The sequence below is a fragment of the Parasteatoda tepidariorum genome, chromosome 3 (assembly GCF_982258835.1).
Source record: "Parasteatoda tepidariorum strain Cologne lab strain chromosome 3, Ptep-v5.0, whole genome shotgun sequence".
In the NCBI taxonomy this organism is placed as follows: domain Eukaryota; kingdom Metazoa; phylum Arthropoda; class Arachnida; order Araneae; family Theridiidae; genus Parasteatoda; species Parasteatoda tepidariorum.
The window spans coordinates 81,878,819-81,891,706 of NC_141757.1; the positions used below are offsets into that span (position 1 = coordinate 81,878,819).

The window sequence follows — 12,888 nt, forward strand, 5'->3', positions numbered from 1 at the left end:
AGCTTTAAGTTCATCTGTGTGAGAGATTTTTATATGTTGATTTTCATCGTCACTGTCTTCATCATCTTCCTTAGGTTCATTTTCATTATTGACAATATTAACGATCATTTCATGGGATCAAGTTGTTAGATTTTGTTTCCTCGAGTGTTTGGAAGATAAAATTCCGATTTATTTTTTGGCGGTATTTTAAAAAATAAACTAGAGCAAAGAAAATCCTTAAAATATGTGATAGCTCGGTTAAAGTGGAAACTCGGATAACCGGGGCTCGGATGATCGGGATTCTACTGTAATTTTGTTTTAGATTGCCTTATTTTGCATGAAACATAACTTTTCTATGTAGAATATTCTCAGGTTCCAGTATCTGATGATAATGCGGGTGAAAACACTGGATGCAAGGATTTAGAGTTTTTATAATTTTTGTTATTTGCCCAAAAGATTGAAAATGATTTAGAAAAAATTAAATAATATAATAAATAAAGGAATAGTGGAAAATCGTTAAGACAATTACAAATAATAAACAAATCAAAAATGGAGAGATTGTAAAATTACTTCTTTTTAACAAGAGTGTATAAAAGTTATTTATGTGGGGCAAAATCATCTGAATAATAATAAAAAATTCGCTAATAATTATCAAACATAATGAATACATAAAATAATAGCACAATTGTCAGAGGAAAGGTTTTAGTTCTTTTTATTTAGTTATCTGTTAAAGGTAATAAGCTTTATTAAACATACATAAGAAAATAAATGTAGAAGATAAAAAATCAGATAGAAGACAATTATTTAATTTTTTCACAAAAACCCAGTAGTGATGTGATATTAGAGAGATTTCACACAAACATGAAGCATCCTATATGTTCACATATATAGGCTCTGGGTAAGGTCTATTAAGAATCCTGGTTGTGTTTTAGTAACTGCTCTGTGTAGAACTTACATGCATGACTGTTCAGGATGCTACACGAAAATGCAAAATCACCTTATTATTGATAAAGATTTTAACGACATATACTACATATATTCTATATTTCTGTCATAAAATTCTAAAGTGAAGTCATACTTAGGATATGGGTTAGGTACATTAAATCTCTTGCACAGGAGAGAAGATGGATACCAATCAGATACTACTCGGTTCTTCAAACCAACTAGCTTCTTTACAGTCGAAGAAGATTTTAAACTTTTCTCGTGCTAATAAAGGTAAAAACATAATAAAAAATTCATACATTTAAAATCAAAACAAAACATTTAAATTTATCTGTATATAGTAATTAATAAAATTATTATAAATATAGGTCACAAATAAGTTTTCACAGATTTACCAAAAGCTGCAAAAATTAAGAAATCTCATATGTTTACTTCAAGTAAACTTTTCAACAAAAATACATTAATGAAATGTAAAATAATATTAATAAATTTTTACAAACCAATGAGAACATGCATAGCAATGTATACTGTTTTGAATAGCATGCAATTTTTATACAAGTTTAGAAAATATATTTGAAATAAGTTCACTTGACAAAAAATTAATTAACCCCAATGAAATCACAAGAAGCAGTAGGTATTTGATGCCCTGATATTCTGCCTCTGATTTTGAAAACTTACCTGGATATGGTTAGGAAGTGAGTAAGTTCACAAAGTTTTCCAGGCAAGTCACATCTAGTTTAAGCAACTCACTGAAGATTTAATTATACAGATCCATGAAATCACAGGAATACTGTTTCCAGTGTTTCACCTGCTTTCCCAGCGTGTCTCATATATTTTGCATGGGGTTTATGAAAGGTACATTTGCAGGCCAATGGAGATGAAACAGGTTTGGGTACGTGTTCATAATCGAATCTTATATTCTTCCAGATAAATCAACTTTGCTATTGTTCTTTTGAAAAATACAGGTATCAACAGCATATCAATCCTAAAGATTTTGACTGGAAGAAATTAATAATTTTATCAACATCAATGATTAAGACTTGGATTATATTAACATTCTTGGAACTATCCAGAATGTTAAAGTAAACATAGCTCAAGTAAGTGTCCGTTTCAGTGAGCTGAATCAAGCCACAATTAGAAAAACATCCCCAAATCATAATAGACTAACCCCCGACTAGCAAGTAATTTCATGATTTCTCTGACAGTTTATTAATTTTTTGTTTGGCGTGTTTCTGTAAAGAATACAAACCTTAGCTTTTTCTATGGCATCCATTACTTCATGTTCCACACTGAGGTGGGATCTACTCTCAAACTTAGAGCTTAACATGCCAGACAAAGGCCTGAAGAGAAGAGAAGCTCTGTGAAATTCTTCTATTTCTTGCTGTTTCTCCCATTCAGTCATTGAAGATGGTGAAACCAATTTGTCAAGTTCTGTTAAGGGTGCAAATTTAATGATGTTTAGCCAATAAGTCTAATTAATTATTAGCCAGGCATGCTTCAAGAACAAAAGAAACAATATCTAGCAAATTTAACGAGTACAAACATTAACAATACAATTAATGGTTTGGTATATTTAATAAAAAGTAATTTTTATATAAATACACCAAAACAAAAAAAATTATAAAGTTCTTTTTACACACAAAAACTTTAATTTTTACAAGGAAGTTATAATATGATTTAGATGCATCATAAATATGAACGCATAATATAATTAAAATAAATAAAAAAAATGAATTAATTTTAAATGCTTTCAAATTACAAAATTTATGAGAAAAAACATTTATTTTTGTTTGAATATGCATGTAAATATATCATTAAGGATTAAAAACTTTTCTTATTCTAAGTTCAGAAGATAGTAGAAAATCATGGAATAAATTTACAAAATCCTCAAAAATTTTATCTATTATAAGTTTAGATGCATTTGAATTCCACTATCTATCAGTATGAAGTGTACAACATTTGAAAATTATAAAAAATTGAACATTTTTACCCCTCCCCCCCAAATTGGCAATATATTTTATTGCCTAGAAAGTAAAGCAAATATTCTAATTCTGCTAATAAGACTAACAAAGAAAAATAAAATAAATTTTTTTACAAAAGTTAAATCAAAGAATGAATTAAAACACTTTTTATATTTTTAATGTAATATAATACATTTGTTATGATAAATTTTCAAATCAGTTACCTCCAGAATCTTTCAATTTTAAAAACTCTTCATATCTCTTTTGTTTCATGACATCATTAACAAATGGCTTAAAAGTATTTTTGGAAGTTGTTATTCTCAACTCATTCGGTGGTACACTTACTTCTAGTTTATTTTCTTTAACTGGCTGGGCTGGAGCTAAGAATAGAAAAAGACTGTACACGTGAAACAGTAAGATAGACAGAAACATAAATTTGTTTGTAACTTTACATATAAAACAATTAAAAGATAAAACTTTCTCAAGAATTTAAAATTCTACTAAAGTAAAAGTATTAAAAATTATTTAGTGTGAAATTATAATTAATAAACATAGCAAAGTAAACGCTCTATAACCTGAAAGGTCAATGAAAACTGGGAAGACTGAGGAAGATAAGGATAGATAAGATTGAGAGAGAAAATAAAGAAGAAAATACGAAAGAAAAGCAATAAAATAAGAAATTGGAAAGCAAAAGCACAAGATAGAGTGCTTTAGAGTAGAATTGTTTGCTATGTTTCAACATTGATTGTAGTACCAGGGAGTAAGAAAGTAAAAACTGGGGCTGTAAATCTCTTGCATACCATGCGCAGTTTTTCGACAGCTGAGAAGTTGCACCTCATAGCTAGCACACTTTTTCCACTTATTTTTTACACTTTTTATTTACTTTTAAAATTATTTATTATTATTTTTAATATTTATATTCTAGGGCAGGTAATAAAAAATACAAGGATATAATCTGTTTTGCTTAGAGGAGAACAAAGAATAACTAAATCCCAATGTTAAACTAAATTAATTTACATGAGTTTAATAATCGCCAATCTTCAATAGTAAGGAATGATTTTCTGTCGTGAACGTGATTCTGTTATGATGAAGCTACAGTTGGCCATAGGGTTTCCTTTATAGAAGAAAACTCTAAACCAGTACGTTGCAATCTACTCTGACAACAAGAATAACTTGGAAATGGAAGTAATGACATGTAGTGTGGTGCTTTTAAAATACTTCTATGCTACTAACCATCTTTTATGTTATCTTGCAGTAGATTAGGGGTTGATAAATAGAGATAAAGAATCTGTTTTGATCAGAGGAGAAAAGAAAGCATTAACTTTATCAGATAGTTAAATTACACAAATAACTTAATTAATTTTTAATGAAATTTTAATCTAAAATAAGGAATGCTCTCCTGTACAAGAAAGTGGTTGCTTGATGAGGAGACTTATAACTTCCAGAGTATCTCATTATAGAAAAGCCTCAATCATAGTTGTTGGCACTTAGAACAAGATCAATGTGAAAATAGAAGTGATATAAAATCTTTCCCACTATATGATGCCTTTTTAATATTTCTATGCTATTCACTTCATGTAATGTGAGAAAGCAAAACAAACAAATGAAATAAATTAAACCATTTTATATTCTTTAAGTCAAGTATTTTTGGAATTTGGAACAAAAACAAAGCTTAACTGGTTGAAGCAGATTAACAACCAATTTGAATAAAAGCTATATTTTTTTAAAAAAAAGTGTTTAAAAAAAACACAGACATAAAATAAAAACAAAACAAAATTATTCATGTTAAAAGCAATTGAACACAATTATTACTTACTTTTTAATTGAATGGATTGAAATTTATTTTCTCCAAGCAAAAATGCCCGCTCTGTTACAGAGCTAGTGCGATAATATTGTTGTATAGAGTCTTTGGAATGACTTTTGGATTGAGACAATAATTTGGAAAATTTTGGTATAAAATCAGGAGGTAATTTAGGTGGTGGATAGTACTTCTGTAAAACACATGGTTGTGAAGCTAGCCGAAATCCTTCTATAACACCATCAGGGTATTTTTTAAATGTATGCTTTCCTATAAAACAAATACAAATATACGAATTTATGAATTACAGGGAATATAAAAAGTCTCTAAGACTATTTTTAACAATAACAATCAAACATAATAATAAGTTTAAGATGTATTTATTTATAAAGTTGGCAATTGTTTAGATTGATATAGCAATTCTGATAGCCATTACAAAGCTAAATTTTGAAGGTCAAAGTTTTTGAGTTTCAAGAAAAATTGAACAGTAACAAAATTCAGCTTAGTGAAATTCTCGCATATGAATAACACTTTTGTCGGACAATTTATGTAACACACACTTTTGAAATATTATTTTATTAAAATTGCCATTCAAAAAAAAAAAAAAATGTCTTACTGTTAATAAAAATTTCATTTTCTTAAAATATTTTTCAAAAAAAAAAAAACTTTAGGTAATAAAGTACAACATTATAAGATCCCTTATCCGTCTGCAAGGCTGTAGCCTTATAGGAATATGGCATGGAAATAAATGAATAAGAAATAATGGGTTGTCACTGCCTAGACTAGCAGATGTTGCTATATGAGAACCATTAAATAGAATCTACTCATTGTTACTTCTGCTACTCTTGTATTTGCTTGTGTTTTCTTAATTAAAATGTTGAATTTTTCAGCATAGTATAAATTTTCTCAACAGACATTTGATAGTCTGTAAACACAAAGTTTTTTTTTCCACAAAAAAAAAGAATCAAAAATTTATAACAGTTGAATAATAGCATGAAAATTTTGAAATTAGCATAAAAATAGCATTTGCAGAAAGTTTACTCTACAGTTTGGATATTGCAAAAAAATTAAAAAAAACCTCAAAATGTTTTTAATGACCTAAAATATGATAACATATGTCTGAAAAAGGGTGATGCATAAAAGGTGGGTAAAGTTTTATTAAATAGGTTGAGCTCAATGTCATCAAGGTGGTAGTGATAATTTATTTAGCATGCTGACTGTTGAACAATCGCTGAAAAAAAGGAGCTGAAAAAAAGGATCTGAGACAGTAGCACTGCAATAAAAATAACATGAAAAACTTTGACTATCTGGGTCATTCTCACAAAAACAGTCATTTTCATGTCCCCAGTATATTTTATGTTTGTTTTACAACTTATGAAAAAAAAAATTTCAGCGAAAGTGTCCTTCAGAATGCAGGCTAACAAAAGAATAAAAATAAAACTATCAATTTTTATTTATTTCTTATTTTAGGTAATTGAAATACACCAATACGTCATTCCCTCACTTGTCCCCACTGTTGATTCAAAAAAAGAAAAAATTGTTTCTGAAATAAAAATAAAAAAATTTACAAATTCGTGTTTTTTATTTCAGAATATTGAGATATTCAAAAACCAAAAAGAAAATCAATTGTAAATTTAATTTCTGATAAAAATATTAACACAGCACTATTTTAAACTTTGTCCCTAGTGTTTCACGTCATTTCCTCACAACAATGTTCTTATCACCTGCAATCTTCTTAGAATAAAAATATTTTAATAAAAACTTCAGCAGTTAACAACTGGCACCATAGAACAAAATTGCAGTATGTTTCCATCTTCAACTTAAAGAAGCTTTGCTGTGGAATAAATTTGAATGAATCAAACCAGGTAAAATTTTTTACATTTGTCATTCCCTCATGTCGTTTTTTAGAGTAAAATAAAATACAACTTCATCGAGAAAGTGGATAATTATATGTTGCTTTCTTGTATGAATATAATTGTATGTGATTGATTTCAGAAATTAATTAGGCCTAACTGTTATTTTTAAATTTCATTAAATTTGTCATTCCCTCACTAGTGTATAGAGTGAGGGAATGATTCAAGATGAGTATATTATTACATTTCCCAAACCTTTAAAAACTATTAAGTTTATAAAACTAAATTATAATAAATGTTAGATATACTTAGTATGTTATCATTTTCAAACTTCAGGTAGCTGTAACTTAGAGAAAAACATGTATTAAAATAAAATATCATTCCCTCACTTTTTGAACAGTGAAATTAATTAATTTATTTAAATATTAAGTATAATTTATAGGATATATACTTTCTTTATAATGCCATTACATATTTCGATTAATATAAAAAAGTTTCAGAGCTTTTTATTCACTTTACTTTTTTGGGATTTTATGAACTGAAAAATGACAGTTTTCGTGAGAATGACCCATCTATTAACAACAGTTTAAGAAAAATCTTAATAAAATTTGTAACTCAGAAATCCTTAGAAAAGCAAAACAGAAAATAATTGAAGTGGATATTAATGGATGGAAATGGATTGGTCATGTTTTACTTAAACCTGGAAAATTTAAAGTAAAATAAGTTTTTGATTGGAACCCTCAGGACAATAGAAAAAAGAGGAAAACCTAAAAATACTTGGTGCAGGACGATTTTAAAAGAATTGAAAAAATAGGAAAGACATGGAGAGAGGTAAAATATTTGGCCAGAAATGGAGTGAGATGGAGAACTATGATAGAAGTCCTGTGCTTCAATTCAGAGTGATGAGGAACATGTATATACGAATGATTTTTATGAAAATTTTTTTTTGTTGGTAATTTAGCCCAATTTAAACTTTATTTGTAAATTAATTTGTTATAAACAGGTTTAACAATGCTGACAATTAAAGATACTTTATGAAAAACATCATAACTTGATGAAATTTTATTACCTGATTTTGATGATGTTTGATCAGATTCAGGGTCGAAGTCAGAAAAATCATATTGCGACATATCATCTTTACTATAAACATCTTCATCATCATCTTCAAATGCTCCAACTCCAAAAGCCTAAAAACATAAAATTAAATATTATTAATTATATGCATACAAATAATTTTTTTTGCATACATTATTAATTAGTTAAATAATGAACGAATGTTGAATTATTCCTAAAAATGATTTTAACAACATCCATGAAACTTAGTTTTTTACTAAAATAAAAACAAGTAAAGAAAAAAAAATAGTGGTCAAAAGAAAATGGCAAATGCATTAAATAGACTAGAATGTACTTTATAAAAAATAAAGAAATTGAATTTTAAAAAGCAGAAACTTTGAAATAACAAACAATTTCGAAGTAAAGTGTAGTCTAACAGGTAATATTTACACACTAATTGACAAAAAAAAAAGTTCTGTAAAAAAAGATCACTTGAAAAAAGAACAAGTACATATTAGGCTACTCATAAAAAATTAACACTTTTTTTGTATTAGTTTGGTAGTAGAAGAAAAGAAAAACTTTTCCAGATGAATACAAGACATTATATGTCTAAATTTATGAAACCCTGGGCGATATAGAATATTCAAAAGTTTAATTTATGAATAAAATTTATTGGAGTTTATTTAGAACGTTTTAGTTTATTTCGATATTAAATTACAAAATAATAGCTGGTGGCATGATACAGTTTCAGTGTAAAATTGCCAATCAACAAAATGTTAAAAAAATTGTATATTTTTTCTGTTAGTCTTAGACGCTTTCAACATTTGCAGAAATTATGCAAAGTTAGTAGTGACAGTATTATTAGTTAAAATACACAATTTTAAATAAATAAACAAGAAAACAAAGAAAGGAAATTTAATTTTAGAACAATTTTGATTTTTTGACAATTTTGATGTAATAAACCAATCCATCAATAGCTAACTTCTAAAAAATCTGAAATACACATTTAAAAACTGTTAGTCATCATCAGGTTGGTTAATTCTTTTTATAATGTTTTAGATTAAGTAAAATAATGTAATAGATAAAACAGAAAAAATCCTTATAATGATAGTATCTTTCAATTAACTAAGCTATAAATAAATAACTCAATTTGATCAAAATAAAAATAAGTTTTTTTGTAGGCTAATTCAATTGCTGATTGAGGAATTCAAATTTAGACTAATTAGGCATACATGGCATAGATGACCAGGCTCTATGATTGCACATAAAAAAAAGTTTTCAAACAGCTGAGTAAAAAGTTACTTTTGTCTGTATTTAAATATAAATAAGTTGTTGAACAATAATAATAAAAATTTAAAGCTGTTTTTTTAATCTCATTTCCAACTGTAGTAATTTTATAAACAATTCTATGACATTAAAAATTGGATACTAACAATAATCTGTCTATTCTATTGACAACCATAATAATTTGGTAGCATTAGAATTTTAATTACATTATTCAAATTGGATTTTTGAAAATTTCCAAAAACAATTCTATGTTATCTGCTGTTACTCCACATAATATTATGATAGAAACTGGTCAAATTATGTAAAATCAAACTAAAATGTAAAATTAAAAACTAATGTATGCAGTTAGCAAATTATTAATGTTATTGATTTCTTCAAGTTTTTTTAAATCAATAAAAGTGCAAAATTAGTTTTATAAAGTGAAATAAATAAAGCAATCAAATAGAACATTAGAGAGCATTTCTTACTTGACCAGTTATTGCTATTTTTCTCTTGTCTTTTTTGAGAAATGATTTTGTAGCTGTAGGATTGTCTTTATCAAATCTTGCACTTAAAACAGATTGTTTAGATAATCCAATGTAACCCAAGCCAAAACAATCATCCTTTGGCTTATAAACTACTTCATTGGTGTCTTCAGGAGCAAAAGTGTAAGATAACATAAATGGATCATCATCCTAAAAAACAAATTCTAGTTAATTATATGTTTTTGAAAGCAAATAAAAACCTGAAACTAAATTAATAAAATCATAATTATGTATTTACCATATTGTATTAATGGCTTGAATAACAATATTATTTTAAGCATTTTCACAATATTGAATAAAATAAAATGCATATTTTACTTTTCAATAAAGCAGCTTTTGGTTCATTTTAAAAAGTAAAAGCAACTTTAGCAATTCATTTAATAAACATATAAGTTTGACCAAAAGCTGTCTAATATGCCATTGTTGTGTCAAAATGTCAAATATAAAATATTCTTATGTACAACAATCATTAGGATCTTTTGTTATGATACTTGTCAAATAAAACCTAAAAATAGTTCTTGTAAACTTTATACTAGTCAAAGGACTTTTTTTAAAATATAAATAATTAGCCATTTGAATACTAGTTACCGGACAGTTAATTCCTTAAAATTCAGTAACACTTGCAAAGAAAAATTCTGTGGTGTTAGGGGAAACGTTTGTTAAATAATCCACAAATCAAGGTTATTTTATCTTTCTTTGTTAATACCAGACTTTTTTACCTCATAGTCTTTAAGTTTATTGGCATAAACCAAAAATGCTCTTTTACACAATATCAAAAGAAAATGGATTTTTAATTTTAAAAAATTTAAGCTTTGTGGAGAAATAAGATGGAAAATTTAATGAAAAATTTTAATACATTATTATGTAGTGCTAAGCAGAGTTGGCCGTCGATTACAGTAATCGATTACAATTGTAATTGATTACAGATAATTACTGCTATGTAATCAATTACATGTAATCACGATTACAAGTAATCAAAATTTTTGATTACATCAGAGTAGAGCGAAAATGTAATCGATTACATTTTTCAATTACAGTAATCAATTACTTGTAATCATGATTACAAAGTTTGATTACAGCTGTAATCATGATTACATAGTCGATTACAGTAATCATGATTACAACTTTCAAAAAATTTTGATTACAGCTGTAATCATGATTACAATTTTGATTACAGTAATCAATTACTTGTAATCATGATTCCAAGTAATTGCAATTGCAAGTAATCACAACGAAAACGATTATGGGGAATTACGATTACAAGTAATCAAAATATATGATTACATGTAATCATGATTACATGTAATTGTGATTACTTGTAATCAAACTATACGATTACAAGTTATTACGATTGTATACTAAATGCAAATTCATTATGTAAGTATGCATGAGTTTAAATATTTCTATGTACATAGAATTACGCACGCATGAATGTACAATATTCATAATTATATAGTAATATACTTAATGCAATACGCATATGCTTAGTACATATAATTATGCACTTATGATACATATAGGCATGTGTGTTAGTTTGTACAAAAAGGCACTGTTTTGTATCTTTGTATACATAGACAATATATGTATGAACGTATATGAAAATAATGTTTATGCGTTTGCATGCTTTTATGTACTTAAGTACATACATTGTATAAATTTACGATAATATCACATATATACAATGTACGTATGTATATAAAATTGTACGTATTTAAGTACAATATGTAAGAATGTTATTTAAAGGTGCAATATATGCACATAGTTGCATAAATAAAATGCGTACATGTATACATGCACATTTATATGTACATCGATATATGTACACGCAAAGTATGTACTTATGTACAGTGTACGTATGTATTTGTATAACTACATACTTTGTTAATACTTATGCGCATGTAATGTATGGATGTACAAAAAATAGTTATATGCACAATGTATGCATGTACATACAATGTATACATGCGCATAATTACAAGTAATGTATAAATACATGCATACATTTAAATATATGTAATTACAATACACACATACATTGTGCATACATTAAAAAAATTTATATAAGTAAAGTCATTAAAGTTTGTTTTAAAATTTATTCTGAGGCATATAAAACTCGACCTCATATTTTTTAGAAAGCAAACAATAATTTTATTTTAAATTTCTAAATATTATTTCCACACGCAAAATTTATCATTTTTTTTACCATTTAAAAAATTTCTATGAATCATGCATAATGTTATAAAAAAAAAATCTGTATTGTCAAGCATTTCATGAAAATACCTGAAAATAATTTTTTATTCAAAGAATCTCAAAATGATTTAGAACAATTAAAGCTGAAAACTAAATTTAAATATCGTTTGATTTTGTCATTTAACTTGATTGAGTCATTAAAAGTTAACTTATATGCATTTTATTTATTGCATTGTACACATATTTAGACATAAATGTAATGTACATATGTATATGTGTAATGTATGTACGCGTGTACAATGTATGTACATACATTCATGTATTGTACATGCATATATAGTACATATGGATATGCATACATGTAACATACGTGTATTGTACACGTGTGGATACATTCATTGGACATATGTACATATGCATAGATAGGGACAGCATGCATGTACACATGTAAAATTTGTACGAAAGAATTATGCCCAATATTTTTATGCACATATGTACTGTATATGTACACACATATGTACATTATATGAGCATTTTATGTTCATTTCATCATGTATTCATTATATGAATATACATCTGTATGCTATATGTCTATACATCTGTACAATATATACAACTGAGCAATATATGCATCTCAAATGTGTGTATGTACATACGTTATGCATGTCAAATGTATGTATGAATATATGTGAAATATAAATACGCCTAATGTACGTACAATTGTACACAAATGTGTTATGCATATTTGGATACATACATTGAACATGAACATATTGTCCAGTGTTTTCACTACAGCGCGAGAATATCGCATATTTTTTTCTTTTCTCGCATTAAAAAATAATTACCGCGAGAAATTTGCGCATTTTATAAACCAATTTCGAAATTAGCGAATTTCTCGCATTTTGAAAAAAATTTCTCATTCCGCCATTTAGAATAAAATCCGTTTCACTTTTCTTAATGGATCTCTCATTATTTTCAACATCTGCCCCATTATCTAGCTTCCCTATTTACCAGTATTGTTCAGAACCTTTAAGAAGAACAGAACACCATCCCTCCGAACCACGGAACCTCTTCCAGAAATCATTTCTCTGCAAAAACGAGCTTACCGTAGGTAAGGTTTCTTCATGTAAGACGTTCAAATTTTTTGCACATTAATGTAAGATGGACAAATACTTTCTAAGGGCAATATCTTCTACTCCGAAACGGACACATGAAAATAAAACAAATGTGGGTAGAAACAATCAAAACAAATACGCATTTAAGCAACCTAATGAGAATAGCTGATGAAAAAGTAGATGTAG

The 12,888-nt window shown here is 27.1% G+C and overlaps 1 protein-coding gene across 3 annotated transcripts in view; it reads right to left on the bottom strand.

Moving 5' to 3' along the window:
• Positions 1–12,888, bottom strand: part of LOC107447978 (G patch domain-containing protein 1) — a 37,918-nt gene that overhangs the window by 15,234 nt on the left and 9,796 nt on the right. For all 3 annotated transcript variants that reach the window (XM_016063034.5, XM_043041496.3, XM_043041488.3), the window contains 6 exons: positions 9,341–9,547; positions 7,603–7,720; positions 4,699–4,950; positions 3,107–3,262; positions 2,171–2,352; positions 1,058–1,185 (listed from right to left, as the gene is read on the bottom strand). In XM_016063034.5, the coding sequence (XP_015918520.1) occupies positions 1,058–1,185; positions 2,171–2,352; positions 3,107–3,262; positions 4,699–4,950; positions 7,603–7,720; positions 9,341–9,547 (1,043 nt within the window). The remainder of the gene's footprint in view (positions 1–1,057; positions 1,186–2,170; positions 2,353–3,106; positions 3,263–4,698; positions 4,951–7,602; positions 7,721–9,340; positions 9,548–12,888) is intronic.